At 36.7% G+C, this 19,489-nt stretch overlaps 1 protein-coding gene across 1 annotated transcript in view; it reads left to right on the forward strand.

The window, feature by feature from the left end:
• PDZRN4 (PDZ domain containing ring finger 4) overlaps positions 1–1,278 on the forward strand; it is a 414,106-nt gene extending 412,828 nt beyond the window's left edge. Inside the window, 1 exon segment of the mRNA XM_025402308.1 lies at positions 1–1,278. This exon segment is cut by the window's left edge and continues 947 nt beyond it. Within this exon segment, the coding sequence (XP_025258093.1) occupies positions 1–577 (577 nt within the window). The 3' untranslated portion in view covers positions 578–1,278.
• The last annotated feature ends 18,211 nt before the right edge of the window (positions 1,279–19,489 follow it).

A 19,489-nucleotide genomic window follows, 5' to 3' on the forward strand; every position in this document is an offset into this window, starting at 1 on the left:
ACACGCCCGGCATTATCAAAGCTACATGCAGTTAATTCAACAGAAATCTGCCGTCGAGTATGCTCAGAGTCAGCTCAGTTTGGTGAGCATGTGCAAGGAGTCTCAGAAGTGTTCAGAGCCCAAGATGGAATGGAAGGTGAAAATTAGGAGCGACGGGACACGGTACATCACAAAGAGACCCGTGCGAGACCGCATCCTGAAGGAACGTGCCTTAAAGATCAAGGAGGAGCGGAGTGGCATGACCACAGACGATGACACCATGAGCGAGATGAAAATGGGGCGCTACTGGAGCAAAGAGGAGAGAAAGCAGCACCTGCTTAGGGCCAAAGAGCAGCGCCGCCGCCGTGAGTTCATGATGCGCAGCCGGTTAGAGTGTCTCAAGGAGAGCCCTCAGAGTGGCAGTGAGGGCAAGAAGGAGATCAATATCATTGAACTGAGTCACAAAAAGATGATGAAGAAGAGAAACAAGAAAATTTTGGACAACTGGATGACAATCCAAGAACTGATGACCCATGGGGCCAAGTCTCCAGATGGCACAAGAGTCCATAATGCCTTCTTGTCGGTGACCACTGTATGACCGAATGAATGGAATGCATGTGACTGATTTTCAGAGGATGCTACCAGTTTCGGTAGAGTATGACTGCCTCGTTCAATGTGGCGTTTTTATATATATTTTGTGACTCTTTATAGTTTAAATTTTTTGTAAGCAAAAAATACCTGGTAAATTTTCATTTGTTTTTCATATACTGGTACCTTCGTTTTGGCTGAGATCTTTCTTTTACTTGTGATATATTCATATTACTCGTTTATTAAAAAAATCAAAAACAAAAGGAAAGAAAACAAAAAAAAAACTTGCACAAAAATACTGAGGAGCCAATTAATTTCCTACTTCAATGTATCTAATGTAAGTGAAAATCTGGATTTATTTCTCTAGTTTGCTTATTTTCTACTTTAATAACAACTTAATGCCAAAACATTTCTATGCTTGTTTCTTGGCATAATATGTTTGAAATCAAACCTGTTTGTAATAAATCATGTGCCACATGTTGTCTTACACATAAAAGCCACTACTTTTTAACATCCCATTGTACATTTAACATATAAATGGTGTTAACATCTCATTGTACATTTAACACAAAAATGGCCATTGTCTTTGTCTCAGTAAAGTGTAGGTGGACAATCTTCCTGTGATATGTAGTGACATTGGTCATGTAGCTAGATAATGGTGGTAATTGTGACAATTAAAGAGAAATAAATTATTGATTATCCTTCAGAAAACTTATCAAGGAGTGTTTTATTTTCATTGTCCACTGTGGTTAACAGTTTTAAATTCGTTATATGTGTATACTACTTAGAAGACTCCTAATTGTGGATTATAAAATGTGCACATTTTCTATCACTTGTTTCCAATAAAGTTGTATTGAAACATTCCCTATAGATCACTGTGTCACATATGCCTACCAGGATTAAATTCAATAATATATGTACGGCATGTAACAGGTGCTAATTCAACATTCAGTAGCCATTAGTTCACGTTCCCCTTGCCTGCCACCCACTTTTAAGGTAAAGCCAAGAAAAATTTAGAGAATGTCGTGGAGAGAGAGTATCAGTGAAGTTTCTGAGATTGTTTATAATGCTGCAATGTATGTTAGTCTGCTCTGGCTATCATAACATAATGCCACACTTAAACAACAGGAATTTATTTCTCATAGATCTCACTTTATTGCCAGGCTAGTCTCAAATACCTGGATTCATGCGATCCTTCCACTGAGGCCTTCCAAAGTGCTGAGATTACAGGTGTGAACCGCTGTGCAGGGCATCAATTTCTCATGGTTCTGAAGACTTTGAGTCAAGGTCAAATATACTGGGGGGTAGGGTTTCAACATATGAATTTTGGAGGAACACAATTCAGTCCATAGTACTATGTGCATTTATTTAGTTGATAAACAAATTTTAATAATTTATAAATAATTTTAGGGAACCATATTTGCAAAAATCTCAGCATAGTCAAGTATAAATGCTTCATATGTCAGTTTATTAAAAGGTAAGATTATTAGATGACTAAACTTTTTAAATCCTAACTTTTCACCATATAAATATCTGAACCATATTGCATGTCCATCATCATACCTCCAAAGCAAAAGACCAGATCAAACTGTGTACATCCAAACATGAGTTTGGTCAAATTTTCATTCAACTCAGCAGATTGTTTTAATGTAATGGATATACAACATCTGCTTACTTCTGAAGCTACTTTCCTGTTTAAAAACCTACAGTGGCTTCCTAGGAGCTCTAGAATCAGACTCCTATGCCTCTGTCCTCTATTCAAGGCCCTCCATTAACTTGTGGGCCTTGCCTATTGCTCTTCCTCTTTACATCTTCTCTGAGTTACTTCTGACTCCTTAGCAGCCTAATCATTTCCCTCAGGTTATCCTATGCTATCGTCCTGTCTGGGGTTTCTGTGGCAAATCCTACACCTCCCTTGGCATGGGATCACATATATTTCCTTTTTGGAGCCTCTTTTAATGACATCAGACTTTCTCAGCTATTTGGCATATACTATCATGTCTATTGCTTCACCTTGGAAATTGTATTCTTTTGTTATTGAATTACATACATAGAACTTATTGTCTTCCTGCATAGATTTGAAGTTCATAGAGGAAAGCCCTCATGATCCCCCTCTGTCTTTGTGAGCTGGCAGGATGCCATTTGAATAATAATGAATTTTAGTTGAGCTAAATTTTTTTATGCATTTATCTCTTCCACATATTGGTCCTTTTGTTACTGTTTTCCTTGCTTTTCTACCTTTTCAAGTTCTTTTCTTTTGAAGGGCTATCACACAGATGAAAAGAAACTAATCTTATTTATATATAATGAAAAGCTGGACTCAAAAACTTTAAGATAGTGATAGTAATAGCAACCTAAGGCAACTGAAAATTTCATCACTTCTAATACGAGCTATTGTTAATTCAATGAATAAGACTGCTCCCAGAGCACCTAGAGAGCTAACTTTTGAGTACCTAGAGTTAACTTTTGAATCAGGTAAGAATGCCTATCTTAAGTGCTCCATTCTTTCCAGATCTAATGGCTGCCGTTGTTGTTTCTCCTCTTGAAACAACTAGGTTAAAATATTCCTTGCCTTTGAATTACTCCAGTAGGTAATCTTCATTTGGAACCAACTTTGTAGATTTTTCCAGAAGAAACATGTACACATATCACAGTATGCAGTTTCCAAAATTACCAGTTTAATTTTATTTTTATTAAGGCCCAATGTGCTTGCCAATTGTTTAAAAATGTGATGTTGGTGTTTTTCATGTCTGTGTTTATGTAGTTCTACCAGAAATGTCTCTTTTTCAAAAATCAGCGAAAATATAAAAAGTGTCATGCTTTATCTTTCTATATAATATATCTTTGTGCTAAACTTTTTTTAGTAAACGAATAATAAATCTGTTGCCCAGCAAAGAAAAATAATTGGTTATATGTGGGATATTTTATTTCAGCTCAGAAGAAATATGTGAATGTAAAGAGGATAAATATTTTACTTGGGCTTATGAAATTTCATATTTATTATTGCTTTTTATACTCAAGATGTGACAGAAATTGGTGTTAGGATCTGATGAAGGAAAATGACAACGGGTTAATCAAAGAATCTAAAATGGAGCCAGGAGGCCATTTTAGCTTGAACCTCAGGCATGCCGTGGATGGAGGTCACAACTTCCTGGCTGAACAATGGCCAAAGCATCTGCTGACTGCTTCCTGCTGAGCTCTGGAAGGTCCCTTACCACAGGCGGCCTTTTTAACTGTTAAAACCAGTCCCTTTAGATACAATCACACCAACTGTAGCAGTTGAAAAACAACTTTTGTAATCTCCCCCTCTCCTGATTCATCCTTTTTTCTTTAAAAGCTCCAGCATCTCTTTTGTTCTCCAGGGCACTTCGCAAAGTAAGTTGGAAGCATTTCCTGGGCTGCAGTGGCTCAAATTTAGCTCAAATAAATTCTTTGTTGTTTAAGACATACCTCAGTTTTTTCTAGGTCCACAGATCCATATGTGAAGGACATAAGGGGGCAGAAAGCAATGTATGTTCAATGGGTATTTCTTCATTGTGTGCCATGAAGAAACCTATCATTGGCATCATATTTTGTGCAGACTGTCTCTTTATGAATACATATTGTGCGTGAGGGAAAGCCTCCTCTGACATAGCCTTTCCACCTACATATTGAATTAATCCGTATCTTGTTGCCGTGTGTCAATCTGCCACCTAAACTCGTCTGTCTATCCCTCCAATGAGCATCTCCTCTAAGCTTCAAATTCCTCATTTTGTCACGGTATCACTGTTCCCCTAGTCTCTCATGCTTATCACCTGAGCCTTCTTGGATTTCTCATTTAGCTGGTCAGCCACAATGAAAAGCATTGTTACTTTCTCTTCAAAGTGTGTCAGATTGTTTCTAATGGGCTTCAATCACCGATAGGCTAGATGGTCACTGTCTCATGCCTAATTACTTCAACAGGTCCTTGACTTTTCTCCCTGTACCCCTTTCCTGCCTACCTATATATAGCCACAACACTTGCCCTCCTTAACATCACTTTCCTCATTGTGCTCAGGTAACTTCAAAGGTCTTTTCCTAAATATCAGACAAAAGCTGAGAACCTAAGATGGTCATTTTAGGATTTCCATCATTTAAACCCAAACTATTTTTCCATCTGACCTCACACTTCTCTTCAAGAGGACTTCCAACTCAGACCTTGAGAAACCTGCCTTGAGTAGATGAGTAATTTGGTGCTCTTTCAAACTAACATTTTTGTATTAATTTTTTAGAGACAGGGTCTTGCTCTGTTGCCCAGGCTGCAGTGCAGTGGTGCAATCATAGCTCACTGCAACCTCAGACTCAGGCTTACATGATCTTCCTGGCTCAACACCCTGAGTAGTTGGGAATACAAGCGTATGCCACCATACCTGACTAAATTTTTTTATTTTTTGTAGAGATATGGCTCTCACTGTGTTGCCCAGGCTGGTCTTGAACCAATTTGATTGGCCTCAAACAATCTTCCCACCTGGGCCTCCCAAAGTGCTGATATTACAGGCATGAGCCACCATGGCCAGCCGGTATTATTTAAATTTTCATTAAAAGTTAATTAAATTTTCTATTCTATTAATTTATTTTCTATCATTAATTAATTTCCACTACATTCTTATTTCTATTAATATATTGTTAATATTATATACATATTATCAAATAATTTCTATTAATTTTCTAAGTTGAACACTAACAGGCTTATCAATGAATTCACTTTTTCTGAAAAAAAAAGTTATAAAAACCATTTTCCCAGCAAATTATTTCCCACTTGTCTGAAGTTTTCATCTTCTCTTGAGTATTATTTTATTATTTTCTGAAATGTATGTCTTTGGAACTAGTCCAAAGTCTTTGAATATCCTCTAAAGGATATAAAATTTAGATAAAACAAATCATTCATTCCTGTAACTATGCAAGCCATGGTTTCAGAATTTCAGTGAACAGTAACTACAGGAAGCTACTGACAAAAGCAACTGACCAACATAGGTCACCTACTGGGGAGTGTTTCAGGGTTTTTTAGTAAAATCCGAAGAGAAACCAGAGTGTTGCTTCGAGGGGTTTTTGTTGATGTTTTTGTCTTTTGTTTATTATTTTGCTGTTTCCACTCAAGTTGTGCTGCTCTTTTTAGCCAGAAGAGGACCAGTTTACACTGCAAGTTTTGCAAAGTCTCCTTATAGAATTGAGTAAATGATACCATAATGCAGATTATTTGGGGGACATTTTTGTGTTACTTCTAGGTCCCACTGTGCCTAGACTGTGGACTCCCTGCAGTTTTTCGAACATGACATTCTCATTTCTGGCACCACTCTTTGCTCTTGGTGTTTTGCATGCTAAAGAAATCCTTCTCCTGTCTCTGTGTCCATCCTTCCCTTGATGTTCATTTCATGCCTTCTCATCCCTCCAGGAGATTTTCCCTAAGTCTTGCTAACAGCAACTCATTTCCGAACACTTATACATGGTATTTTCTTATCACTCACTTGGCTTTCCACCCAGTAGTGCCTAATATATTCTTTCTGTAGTGCCTAGCATGAGTAGAGTGTACTGCATAGTAGTAACCACTGCTACATTTGTCCTTCTGGCATTTCTTCCATTTTACCAAACAGCAGCTGCTCAGGATTTGGGGAGTCAACCATTTTTCACATACCCCAGCCAACAATGTTGTTTTCCAACAAACATTGCTCCTGGGTTCAGGGGACATCTATAAACTAGGGTCCTGCTTGTTATTCAATATCCTACTACATGCTTTTAACTTATTAATATCCACTACTTAATTGTCCCTTTCTAGCTCTGTCACTAAGCTTGCATTCTTAGGCATGTGACTTAACTGATGCTCAGTACAGTGGAGATAATTATAGCCTTTTTCATAGGTTGAGAATTAAATGGGTTAATATATGTAAAGAAGCTAGATAAGTATTGGCACAGGGTGCGCACTCAATGTATGTTAGCTATTGTTTTCATGTACAGATGAGCAAAATATGTCTAATATAATTTTTGTAATCTACCACGAATTCCACAGCTACTAAGCAATGGATTCTGGATTCAGGTTCACGATGGTGTGCCTCAAAATTTTTCTTCTTTCCACAACTCACTGCCTCCACATGAATTAAGAATGAGTATCAGCAGCTTGTCCACTTGTCATCAGCTCTGCTTCAAACAGAATTCCAGGCACACAGAAGTCCAAGCACTAACCTCATTTTCCCTGTGCCATCAAACATGTGCTGACCATCTTTATTTGCTCCTACTTTATCAGTCATCCTATTTTTTGAATTGTATGTTGCTTATGGTGAGGAATGATGATGCTAGATTTTGTTATTGATCAGTCATTGAGCCTTATGATAATTTTTCTAGACCTAACCAGTACATAATGGCATTCTGCTTCCATTTATTATGGCTCCATTCTATTGTGCTGCCTGTCATGCCCATGAGCAGAAGTGTGATATTGTAAAGAACCTCTGGGATGTACATTTTCAGGACTCTCTGGGGATCCTCAAAGCCTGATGTTTTAATAAGAGAGAAGGGGAGAGTCAATGCTGAATATTCAATCCTCAATCATATCTAAACAAGAAGTTTAATAAAATGAGACATTTACTCAACTTCACCTTTCTGATGGTGATGAGAATAGATTGAATGGGATGCAACTTCTCAACATATCCTGGAATATTCGTGAAGTGCTCTGGGAAGCGAAGTCTACTCAAATGTGTCAAGAAACCAGCCCTAGCCTGGTGTTCTCATTATGATAGGGTCAGTGAGTAGAGCAGCTATTTGTGCCCGTTTAACTTAGTCTGACTTCGTTTTTGAAACAGAACACTAATCAGAAAATCAATAAGTGTTGAAATGTGCAGTGTGAAACACGCAAAGAAATAGAAACAGTACAAAACAGTTAAGACAAGGAAATGTGAAAGTCTGTGATGTTTAATGTGCTAGATGCTTTACATGGGTCATTAATAAACTTGTTATCTTGGGGAGATGAATGATGGGCACATGAAAAGAAATCTAACTGTATAAAGCAGAGTGTATAAGTGCAGCATGACAGAGTCCCTGAGGAGCTCAGGAGGGTTGAGAGGAGTGAAGGCTTGGCATGGGCTCTCCTCTCTGGGATGCCTTCCCTGGCCTCACAGCCTTCAGTAATGACTCACTGAACTGACAAGTTCCTATCAGTTCTACAATCTATATCATCAGTTCTACAATTTGTTGCACAAAGTCTGACTGAAACTTAGGAGAAGACTGGGAGAGGTAGGCAGAAGCCAGGTCATGAAGGGTGTCATATGCAAAAAAGCAGGGGAGTGAATGTGATCAAATTTATGTCAGACACAGATTAGTCTATCAGTAATTTAGACCTTGTTTTGGGTGGGAAAACATTTAGAAGGACAACAACTAGTTAGGAGGTAGTTTTGGTGATCCAGAAGAGAAGAGTGAAGGGCTTGAACAAGGGGCTGATGGGTGCAGAGAGGGGAACAGATTTGACAGGTATTAAGGACTAAGGTTGAAGATTGAGTACATAAAATTACAAGATGACCAGTTAAATTTGAATCTCAGAACAACTGAATACGTTTCTAATGTAAATATATATTGGGGACATACTTATATTACAGTTAATAGTTGTTTATTTGGAATTTGCATTTAAGTTGGCATTATGTATTTTATCTAGCAACTTTATTAAGGAAGTAGAATAGTCAGATCCTGGGGACTGACTGGATATATAATGGGAGAGAGCAGGTGGAGGAAGGTGTTGAGGATGATTTCAAGGCTGTTGGTTGGGGATCTGAGTGATTGATGGTACCACACAGCAGAATAGGCTTAGCAAGGGAAGGTGAACTATTCAGTCTTAGGCATGTTGTTTTAAAGGTGCCAATAGGACAACCCAGGTAGAGATGTCTAATGAGCAACTAAAAGATACAGAGATCAGAACAGGAGATAGGGCTTGGAGGAATACCTGTACAGGGCACCAATAGTACCATCCACTGGCGTTCTCTTTCAACTAGGCTCCCCCATGGCCACAAAGGCCAGGCCACCAGGGGTGAAGCAGTGAACAGGAAGCTGCTGAGTGTCAAGGAGGTAAGGGGTGCATCAAATTTCCATGGCCCTTCATCGTCCTGGGTCCCACCCTGCTTCTGTGAGGCATCTGGTTTTCAAAGTCACTTCTCTGCTTTGTTAAGAGCAGAAGGCAAGAGCATCCCTGTCAAATGTCTTCCCAGCTCTTCTGAAGCCATTTTCAAGTCTAGAGGATGAGTTTTAGAAACATTCTCAGTAGCATCTGGGGAAGCACTCAATAACCAAGTACATAAGTATTTCTTCTGTAAAATATATGAATATTTAAAGTATAAATAGCCCCATGTAAGTTTGGGCCATGTTTTGCAACCCAATTATTTATGAAAAAAATTTTCTTTCAGAGATTTATGAATTTTAGAATCTCAGCTGAGTGATTATGAACCTTATTTATATCAATGGTAGAACAACCAAACAACCCCTTTTTACTCAATATCATCCCACATTTGTCCATAAAGAATCTCCTCTTTCATTTTTCCTTCTTTTTAAAGGAAATAGTATTCCATTGTATTGATGTACCATAAAGGTATTAATCTATCACCAATTTAGGGATACTCCAATTGTCTCTACCATTTAGCTATTGTTTTTACAGTGTCCATCATCCAAATAATGTACATTGTGCCCATTAATTTCTCATCCCTCCCTATCTGCACCCTTCTGAGTTTTCAGCATCTGTCATTCTACACCCCATGTCCACGGGTACACATTGGTTAGTGTCCACTTATAAGTGAGGACATGTGGTATTTGTCTTTCTGTGTCTGAGTTATTTCACTTAAGATAATGGCCTCCAGACTCAAGGCTTCAATGAATAACCTTATACATATGTCCGTTCACCTATGAGTATATCTCAGATAAGTTTCCAGAGGTAGAACTGCAGGGTCCAAGCACATGCACATTTGTGATTTTGATGGTTACTATCATAAATATGACTCTCCACAGAGGTGGCATGATTTCAACTCCCACCAGCAGAGAATGGAAAGACCCGTTTATCTTACTTCCTTCCTGGGCCATTTTCGGCTTGTTTGCTGTCTGCTGCATCTTTCTTCCTCTGCTAGGCTTATTCTTCTGATCTGTGTCCCAATCTCTGATGACAGCTGAACTCACTCAATAGGTGTCAATGAAAAGAGAATGGGGAACAGGAAGGGAAAGCCATGGCATTTCTACCTGCAGCTAGGTTTCATCAGATCTGTGGCTTAAACACTTGGGAGTCCTAACAGAGAAAAATTCATTTAAAAATTATGAATTCAAAATTAGGCACAAAAGTAAATAGTTATTTAGCAAACACCCACCTGTACATTTTGACTAGCTTACAAATATCAACTGAGAAAACTTTTAAATTACTATTTTTATTAATTATCTACCGAGCATTTTTAATATCTATTCCTCCTGGGTTTTGACTGCCTTTTGATCAAAGGATCATCTCTTCATATGACAATTATTTTGTGATATTTGTATAAAGAGAATGTGAAAATATAATTCAGTCTTTCCTTTATCATTATTCATAAAAATATATTTGATTACTGACAGTTTAAAATATTTCATCTCCTCAACTCATTATTCATAATGTCATGTAAATTTGTAGGATTGTATAAATTTGGGGAGAGCCTCTTTCGAGTTTCTTCTTTACATGAGCTGAAAAACTAAAGAAAAACCTACCCCAGATTAGTTTCTAACTGTATATTTTAAAACTCGTTTCTCCTCCATCACTTATAACTATCACTGCCAGCTCTAACTCTTCTCTTCTGTATAATGTCTCCAGATGAGTTAGACAAGAGGGGGAGTCCTAAAAACTATTTGTATTAATATGCCAGGACAGCTAGAAATAACCTAATTTTATAAATAAGTAACTATAAAACACACAAATATTACCCAATAAACCAAAAATAAAACTGTTTCCAACTCATCTTCTGTTTAATTTGTGTCTCAAAATGTTCACGGCCACCCCATCAATGGCTGGCATGGGGAAAAATGAAAAGGGAAGTGAAATAGAAACAGGCAGCAGTCTTAACTGATTACAGTTGCAATGTCTTAATTTAACACATCTTATAAAATCATATGAGTACGTGAACACATTGACCGGCTTCTCCCAGGGCTTAGTGAAGGACGGGCAGTGAGCTCGACCTTCACTGGATCCACTGTCAGTCTGTCTCCTGCTCCCGACTCCTTGTCTGGGCAGCGTCTCCTGCAGAAGCTGCAGTTCCCTCAGGCTGCAGCTCCCACCAGACAGGTAGACCATGCTCCCAGATTCCACCAGGTAACCCTGGCCCCCGAATGCATGTAACACTGCCTAAGGATGGAAATGGCTTCCAACCATTTCTACCTTCTGTGTTATCTCATTCTCAGATTCTTCATTATTCTTGATGGATTTCCTGCATTTCACTTTCTATTTTATTTAAAGTATTTTATTGTTCTTCTGCTAAGATTCTAACCAATACTTCTATTGGTACTAGAAGTGGTCCCAGTAAACAGACTCCCAAATAAGATTGTAGAATGAAAGTACCCACTTGTTTGTGTGTGAACACATCATGACCTCCTTGAAGATGGAAAATGAGACCTTACTAAGGTCTCACTAGTATTACTAATGCGGGCATTACTAATGCAGGCATGTAGTGCATCATCTGTGGTTGCTTGGGGTTAAATATCTGTTGAAATAAAAATTTTAGGAAACCAAACAGTTTCTAACTTGATACACTTGTCCAGTAAGGAAGTAATGATGATTACAAAGAATATGGATTATAACAACTATTTTTGATGACCCTGTAAAGTTTATAGGAGAAAATGTTTTAGGAAAAAAGTCTTGTGTTTTTAGAGACCCATCTATGAGCAACAGAAATAAAAATTGACCATCTGAGAGGGTCTGTGCTGGAAAAGCTAAGCTTCAAAGTGCCTAAAGCATGCTTATTTCTCTTCTAAGCACAGTAGTTTTTTTCATAGGTCACCATATGCTATCATCAACCATAGTTGATTGGACCGAAGGGTGAGCATCTAACCCAAAAGCCATCTTCTTAAGAAGTAGCTTAGAATTAAAGCATTGCCCAAACAAATAATGACATGCAGAAGCAATCAAATTTACTAGATATTGCACAAGATGGTAACTATAGTTAAGAACAATGTGTTGTATTGGGAAAATTGCTAAAAGTAGAATTTAAATGTTCTTACCACACACAAAAGATAAGTATGTGCAGTAATGCATATATTAATCAGCTTGATTTAGTAATTCCACAGTATATACATACTTCAAAATAACCTATTGTATATAATAAACATATATAATTTTATTTGACATTTAACACTAAAAATGGTAAAAACATAATAAAAAACATCTGCCAGCAATTTTTTTTTGTAGCTTTTGGTTACTGGATGAATTATATAGCGGTGAATTTTCAGATTTGATGCACCAGTCACCCAAGCAGTATACACTGTACCCAATCTGTAGTCTTTTATCCCTCACCTCCTCCCACTCCCTCACTGCCCGAGTCCCCAAAGAGCATTGTATCACTCTGTATATCTTTGCATCCTTATTCTGCTGGAATTTGAACTGGAGCTTTGGGGAGATCATCAGTTAGTTATTAGCTGAGGCTTAAACCAAAAGATAATCAGAGAAAAAAAGAGTCTCCAAAATAATGAATAACTAGAGTTGGGATTCATACATTCTCAAAACATTAAAACTAGTCACTAGCTCATGAGTGACTGTCTACTTTCTCTTTCCATAAAACTTGATCATTGCAAGTTCATGCTTTTTTGGTAATGACTCGTAATGAAATTTCTTCTGATTTCACATGTGGACTAGCTGAGTGTTAGATCCCATATCTTCATGTGCATGGGCCACCATTCTTATAGTAACTTGGGGAAGTCTCCATTCACTACAACCAGAAGAATCCACCTACAACAATGTCCTATTAAACCTTTTCCCATGTACTTTTATGATTTTTACTACAAAATCAAATCATATGACACAAATGATATCCCAATTGTTTGATTTAACAATACATTTTAAATACTTTTCTGTAACAATAAATGTGTATATGCAGCAACATTTTCAGTGTTTAGAATATCCACTATATGGATCCATGCCTTACTTAACAACTTCCTTTTTTCCCTTTTCTTTTGTTGTTTGCTGTTGGTATAACAAATAATGATGAAACAAAGACACTTGTGTACATATCTATGTATATTAATCTGAGTACTCCCTTTGAATAAATAACCAAAAGTAAGTCAATTGAATCAAAGAATATGATCATTTATAAGACTTTTGAATTGTATTACTAAAATACCCTCCGGAAAGTTACTAACACTTGCATTCTCAATAGCATCACACAAGAATAGCCATTTCTATGAAAACAATAAATATGTGCCTTTTTAAAGCCTAAAACCTCACTGTCCTTGAGGAGTGTCCTCAGTTGCAGTATAAACATCAAGGGAGCCCTATTATTGTGGAGCAATTTGGAAGTGAATGGAACTGTTGACCATGAACAGTTGTCAAATTTTGCTGTCAAATTTTCCAATAATTTGGTGGATGAAACTTGCTGAAGATCCTGTTTCCTAGACACTTTCTAGGAAAAAAAAAAAAGACAGTATACACTTCCCAGAGTAACCAGAATTTCTTTATCTGTGAGTTTTGCTTTCCTACATTATTTGAAAGTTGTAGCAAATATTTACTTTCTTTCCAAGATATATTTCTAAGTGGACTAAGAAACAAAATGAGAAACTGTTAATATATGTATATTTCAATAGCATTAGGATGCATATACCATATATATGAAAACATACATATATATTTGTATAAATAGCATATGTGTGTGTATGTATAGTATATATGGTAAATCTAAGAGGTAGTATGATAAGGGAAGAATGCTGAACTAATCAGCAAACTAGACCCAACTCTTTACTAACTCTGTAAACTTTCACAAATTACTTTATCTTTAGGGATCAGTAAAATAAAGTAGTCAAGCAATAGGACTCTTTCTAGCTTTTAATAAGAAATGAATCAGACCATGCGTTTTAGGTGATTAGAGCTAGAAATTTCTCAAGAAGACACAAAAAGTTTCAATTATTTCATCTGTGATCTTTGAAAATTATGTCTTAAGAAATTGTCACTTATAGGTGAGCTGACACAAGTCATATGTGATGGCTGACAAGGAACAAGAACACTGGGTTCAACTCTGTGGTCCCACAATATTGGCCTTACCCAGTCATGGCTGAAAACTCTTCCTAGTGAGAATCTTGCTGGGAAGACTGCATGAATTCTCAAATCTCCTGTTTGAATTTAGTCCTGAAAATGTGAAAAGGCATGTAAAGAAAGTCCCATTCATCTTCCTAAATGAGGAGTCATATGCTGGGAATTAAATTTTTATGCTAAAAGACAAAAAGGTTGACACCATATTTATGATGGCTGGACCTTCTTTGGCAGAAACTGTGGGGAAAAAAATGAAGTAGGAAGTTCAGCAGTCAACAAGCTCATGAAATTCACTAGAGATCAAAACAGTCCTTTTTGGCACTTTAAAGGCTTTCCGCTTATTTTCTGAGGTTATTTAACCCTGCTGCCAATCTCAACTGTGCATAAATATTTTTGTGCCTTTGAAATCACCAGCTTAATGGCATATAGATGCTATACAGTGAGAAATAAGAAGTGTATAAATATTCATATCAGTCAAGATGCTGTCACACCTTAGACAGGATGGGATCTCCAAAATTAAAATATAAAAAGGATATTCAGTTTTCCCTCCCCTTTTGCTTTGGCTTCATGCTTAAATGAATGGTGAAGATAAAGAAGTGGAGCCTGAAATTTATATCAAGGTTCAGGTGTAAGAAATTAAAACTAAAGACAAGTTCAACCCTGGCAGTTTAATTTACTTCTCTTAAGATCTTTAATACCAAACTTATCAGTTCTCTCTGTTAGGCATTAACTTGTTAAATGAGTCTTAATTATACATAAGCAGATGGAGATTTGAATTAAAATTACCTTACACTCGAGTGGCTTTAGTTCATTATAACATATCTTCCTCTTAATCATTTAGGCAGTCTCATCATCTTTCATATAGAAAGTTATTAAAATATTCCAATTTCCATATTTCTTCAGATACAGCCACTATTAAGTGGCAAGTAATGCACATTAGTAGGTGACTTATACCATCCAAGAGTTGGTGAATTATTCATGTCAGGAACAATTTTTGTACTTTTCTGTCATCTGTAGCATTCTCTTTTAAATACTTCATATTTACTTGATACGTGGAACCTCACCTCATTTAATTGTAAGTACCAATTTTAATTCCGTTTCATTTCCAAAGGAATAGAAACAGAGCATCATCAACTTTATTGTGTACTTTGGTTGGTCAGAGTCCTCAAAGTAGAGGTATAGACTCCTATGCCTTGAAGGCATTCAGTGACGAGAGCTAAGTACTTCTTAATCACATCCACCTTCAAAAAGACTGCCACAACTCTTAAAATGAACTACAGTTTTGCTAAATATTGAGACATAGTAGCAATTTTACTTTTGGCAACTAATATTTCTGGGCCTAACAACTCAATCCAGGGTTTATTCTTCTCCAAAGTTGCTAAGAAAACCCAGCAAGGGCATACCTGGATATTGTGCTAAGGCCAATAACTCCAGGGTACAATAAGGTTAACTTAGGCCAAGTAGTAGCGTTTTAGTATTCCTAAAAGTGAGAAATTTATAGTTATCCCCATAAGAACCTTCCTGAGAAAATCTCACAGCCCGACACTGCCAGGCCTTCCTTTAGAAACAGAAGCCCCCTTGGGCTGTTACTTTACCTAAGTAGTCAATCAGTATCCAATAATGTTCTGTTCCAGAGGTGTCACTGGATTCACAGGCAGCAATGATAGTGGCAGCAGAATCAAACTAGACAGCTGACAAGAGCGGAGAGTCCTGAGTCTTGGTTGAGTCATCAAGACAAAAGTTCAGTCAGTCTTGCCAAGCATTGTCATATTTTACTTATAAAATGAAGCAGAATATCATCCTTTATGTTTGACAAGACCCAATATTCAGCACAACTCTTTCTGCACTGTTTAGCCTGCGTGAGTGAAGACAAATGAGTCCCAAACCCACAAGTAATTTGAAAAGTAGAGTAAATTGGGCCTGAGTTACTCAGTGAGTTGTAGCAGCCACAAATGGGATCTTGGAATACTGCATGAAAGAAGAGTGATTCTAAGAAATTACTTCTTTTAATGCAAGGAAACTTTTCTCCAACCAGTAGGTGAAAGTTATGTAATTTGTAATTACAGCATATTAGCATTTTGATACCGTAGCTTGCTAATGCATGTTTCTATAGAAATGTAAAGTAAAAAGTATAATCACATCCACACCTTGAAAGCAAACATTGAGCACATAAGATGTGATAGAAACATTACGACCATTCCGCTTTGTTGTTTTCTTGAATTTATAAATGCATTTGTGTGTATATACCTTCTGCCAATCACACAAATTTACAAAAGATTGTATTTACAATCTGTTTGTAAATACATACAAACAGAGGTATGTATTTATTTTCTTTTTTTATTTGTTTATTTCACCTACTGCCACATACTAGTGAGTTACTTGAGAAAAGAATATACAAAGATAATGTGCTCTCAAAAGCAATTTAAATTGATGAATCACCTTTGGAGGCTTTGAAAATTGTCCAACCAGCCTCCTGTTCAAGGCTGGTAGATTTAAACAAGGTCTCTTCTCTGCTGAAAGCCCATATACTGTTTGGGAATCCTCCAGCCAGTACATGCTCTGGACTCCAACTAATTAAGTTTTCTGCTTGCTGCCATTGAAAGCTTCAGTCAGGTGTAATTAAAACTGAGCCAATGACAGCAGTGGCATTTGTCAGAATCATCCGGTGGTTCAAATACCAGTTCTGACAGAAATGTCAAACTGATAGCACTCCCATCTTCCCAGTGCGTGTTAGGGAAAAGCAAGGAGGACTTTTATTATAAATGCTTGGCTGATAACCTTTTTGAATCCCAGAACACCCAATGCCACACATGAAATTTCATTATTCTGGAAAAGAATTCGGCTCATAGATGCTTCCTTCCCATGAGGTAAAGCTCAGCCTAGCTCAATGGTTTTTACTTGTTAGATCTTTCTGGGAATTTTAAAATAAACAAAGAAAATAACAGATAATCAGGTGGAAAGAAATATTCTAGTTATAGAGGCATGAAACTCTTAAATGAAAATGTTCTCATTTCATTTCAAAATGAAAACTGTTGCTATCAATCAAATTTCTGGATACATTGGTAGATTTGAGCTTTGTCTTCTGTTTCAGTGACAAATACAATCAAAAACAAGTAAAGACACCATTGTGAAGGAAGACAGGTCACAAACCCTGGCCTCAGATTCTAACTCTCTCTAATTTTATGATTTATTACCTAGCATAGCTCCTGATTGCACTAAGTATATTACTCAGCGTATATTTGATAAGTTAAAGAGCAAATGAATGAGTGAATATCACACTACTTTCATTTGTAATTCATGAAATGAAAGTAGTCATAGTATTTTAGAGTGAAAGATAACTTTGTGATTATGTATTTTAGGGATGAGAAAGATGAAAAATGGAAAGAAGTTATTTGTACCCCTTCTCTTTCTATATGCATGCATGATAGTAAAGATTGGATAAACTAACAAATATAGAACACTTTCATCAATCTAGAAAAAAATTAACATGTTCATGGGCCAAACAATAGCAGATATAAAGTGGTTAGGGTAAAATATACTCCAGCTATTGCATCTTAAAGATTTAATATCTACACAAGAAATGTCATGACTGTATAATTCTGTCTACCTTTTACATATTTTCCAATTATATCCCCAAATACAATGTTGTATCCCATGGAAAACATTTTAAATGTGTACCTTCACATGTGCTTGTAGAATGTGCTTTACAGAAGTGGGAAACAGAAAACAGAGCAAGCTGGAATGGCACAGAGCTATGACTCAGATAAAAAGTCAAACTGATACCAATATACCTGGCACTTGGGAGAAGCTCAGAAAATACTTGTTGACTAATGAGGAAGAAAAATAAAAACAGTAAACAGGAATTGATTTATAACAAGGCTCAGCAAATCCTTTAGAAAGTGAGATCCTAGGTCATAAATGGAAAGAGACAAGTGATGACTAAACTACTCTTCATAGTACAAAAACAGAAAATGTGGAACAGAGAGAGGTTCTGAGTAAAAGGGAGTAGGAAGGGAGACAATGGTCAGAATTATGTGGTAGAAAATAGGGGCCTCTGGCAGAAGGGGGCCAGTGAGAATATTCTTAGTGACAAACAGGTTGAATTGCTTTCGAGAACAAGGATCTCTAATAAATGATTTTTCAGATTTTTTGCATTTCTGTATCTAAAACTCCTCAGTCAACCCAAATATCAGTATGTTCTACCGTACATACTAATAGGAGACATAAAACAAGGGACCACATCCAGTTTTGAATAGAACAGAGGAATACTCTTGGGAGGTGAAACATGAATAAGATCAAGATTTCAGTAGAAGAGGAAGCCCAGACCCAGAAATCTGCATGAAAACATAAACCTCTAGGAACTTATGGAAACATTAGGGCAAGAATCGATTTCTTAAAATTATAGAAGAGTATTGAGTCAATTGAGCATAATCAAGAGCTGGCTGATTTCAACTAATACTTGATTTTTTTGTTCTCAACAGTTTAGTTAATGAATTGAGTAATCATGTAATTCTTTCATGTATTTTTCACATGGTCTTTCATTTAATAGCCCCACACCCAGAATATATCCATGCTTTTCAAAATATTTTGAAAAAAAAAAACAAAAACCCAGTCTTTTAGGATATCAAATATGTTACAAAAACAGTTGAGGAAAGGAAATTTTAATTTATTTTTCAAATTAATTTGTGGACACTAAGATAAGCAAAATAACACAAGCTGACCTTCCCCAATCCAAAAATCCAAAAATCAAAATGCTCCAAAATCTGAAACTTTTTGAGTGCTAATATGATGCTCAAAGAAAATACTCACTGGAGACTTTTGGATTCTCAGATTTGAGATGCTCAAATGGTAAGTATAATGCAAATACCCAACATCTGAAAAAAAACCAAATCTGAAAAAAATCCAAAATCTGAAACACTTTTGGTCCCAAGCATTTTGGATGAGAATTACTCAACCTGTATGTACCAGAGTCTTCACAGCAGTGTTCCTATAAAAGCCTATAAGAATCCTATAAGAATTACCAAAAGAAGAGTTATGTTTAACAATGTTTCCTAAATGTATTTGACCTGGGAACATCTTTAAAAAACTCAACAGGCATCTTTGAAAAACACTGGTTAGTGTTAACTGGATCAGCCCATGAGAAAGAAGTTAGCCCATTTGGGGCCATGAATGCCTCTGAGAACACCTTGAAAGCTTTAGGTCCCCCAGAGGCACTCCATTCATACACAAAGAAATACATATATAACTTTGAAATAGGAGTAGGGAGTAGGAAACCTTGAAATTCAAAAGATTTTTTTTTTTAATTTATTTATTATTATTATACTGTAAGTTGTAGGGTACATGTGCATAACGTGCAGGTTTGTTACATATGTATACTTGTGCCTTGTTGGTGTGCTGCACCCATCAACTCGTCATTTACATCAGGTATAACTCCCAATGCAATCCCTCCCCCCGCCCCCCTCCCCATGATAGGCCCCGGTGTCAGAGGATATTCATTATAATGAGTATGAGTATTTATCCAATCTACCATGGATTAACATTTGGATTGTTCTTAGTTTTTATTTATTAAGAGTAATACTGTTAAAAACATACTTGTACACATCTTTTGGTGCAGAAATGTAGACATTTCTGTTGCAAAAACTAGGAGAGAAGTACTGGTTTATAGAGTGCGCATATGTTCAACTTTACTAGATA

The sequence above is a fragment of the Theropithecus gelada genome, chromosome 11 (assembly GCF_003255815.1).
Source record: "Theropithecus gelada isolate Dixy chromosome 11, Tgel_1.0, whole genome shotgun sequence".
Taxonomy (NCBI): domain Eukaryota; kingdom Metazoa; phylum Chordata; class Mammalia; order Primates; family Cercopithecidae; genus Theropithecus; species Theropithecus gelada.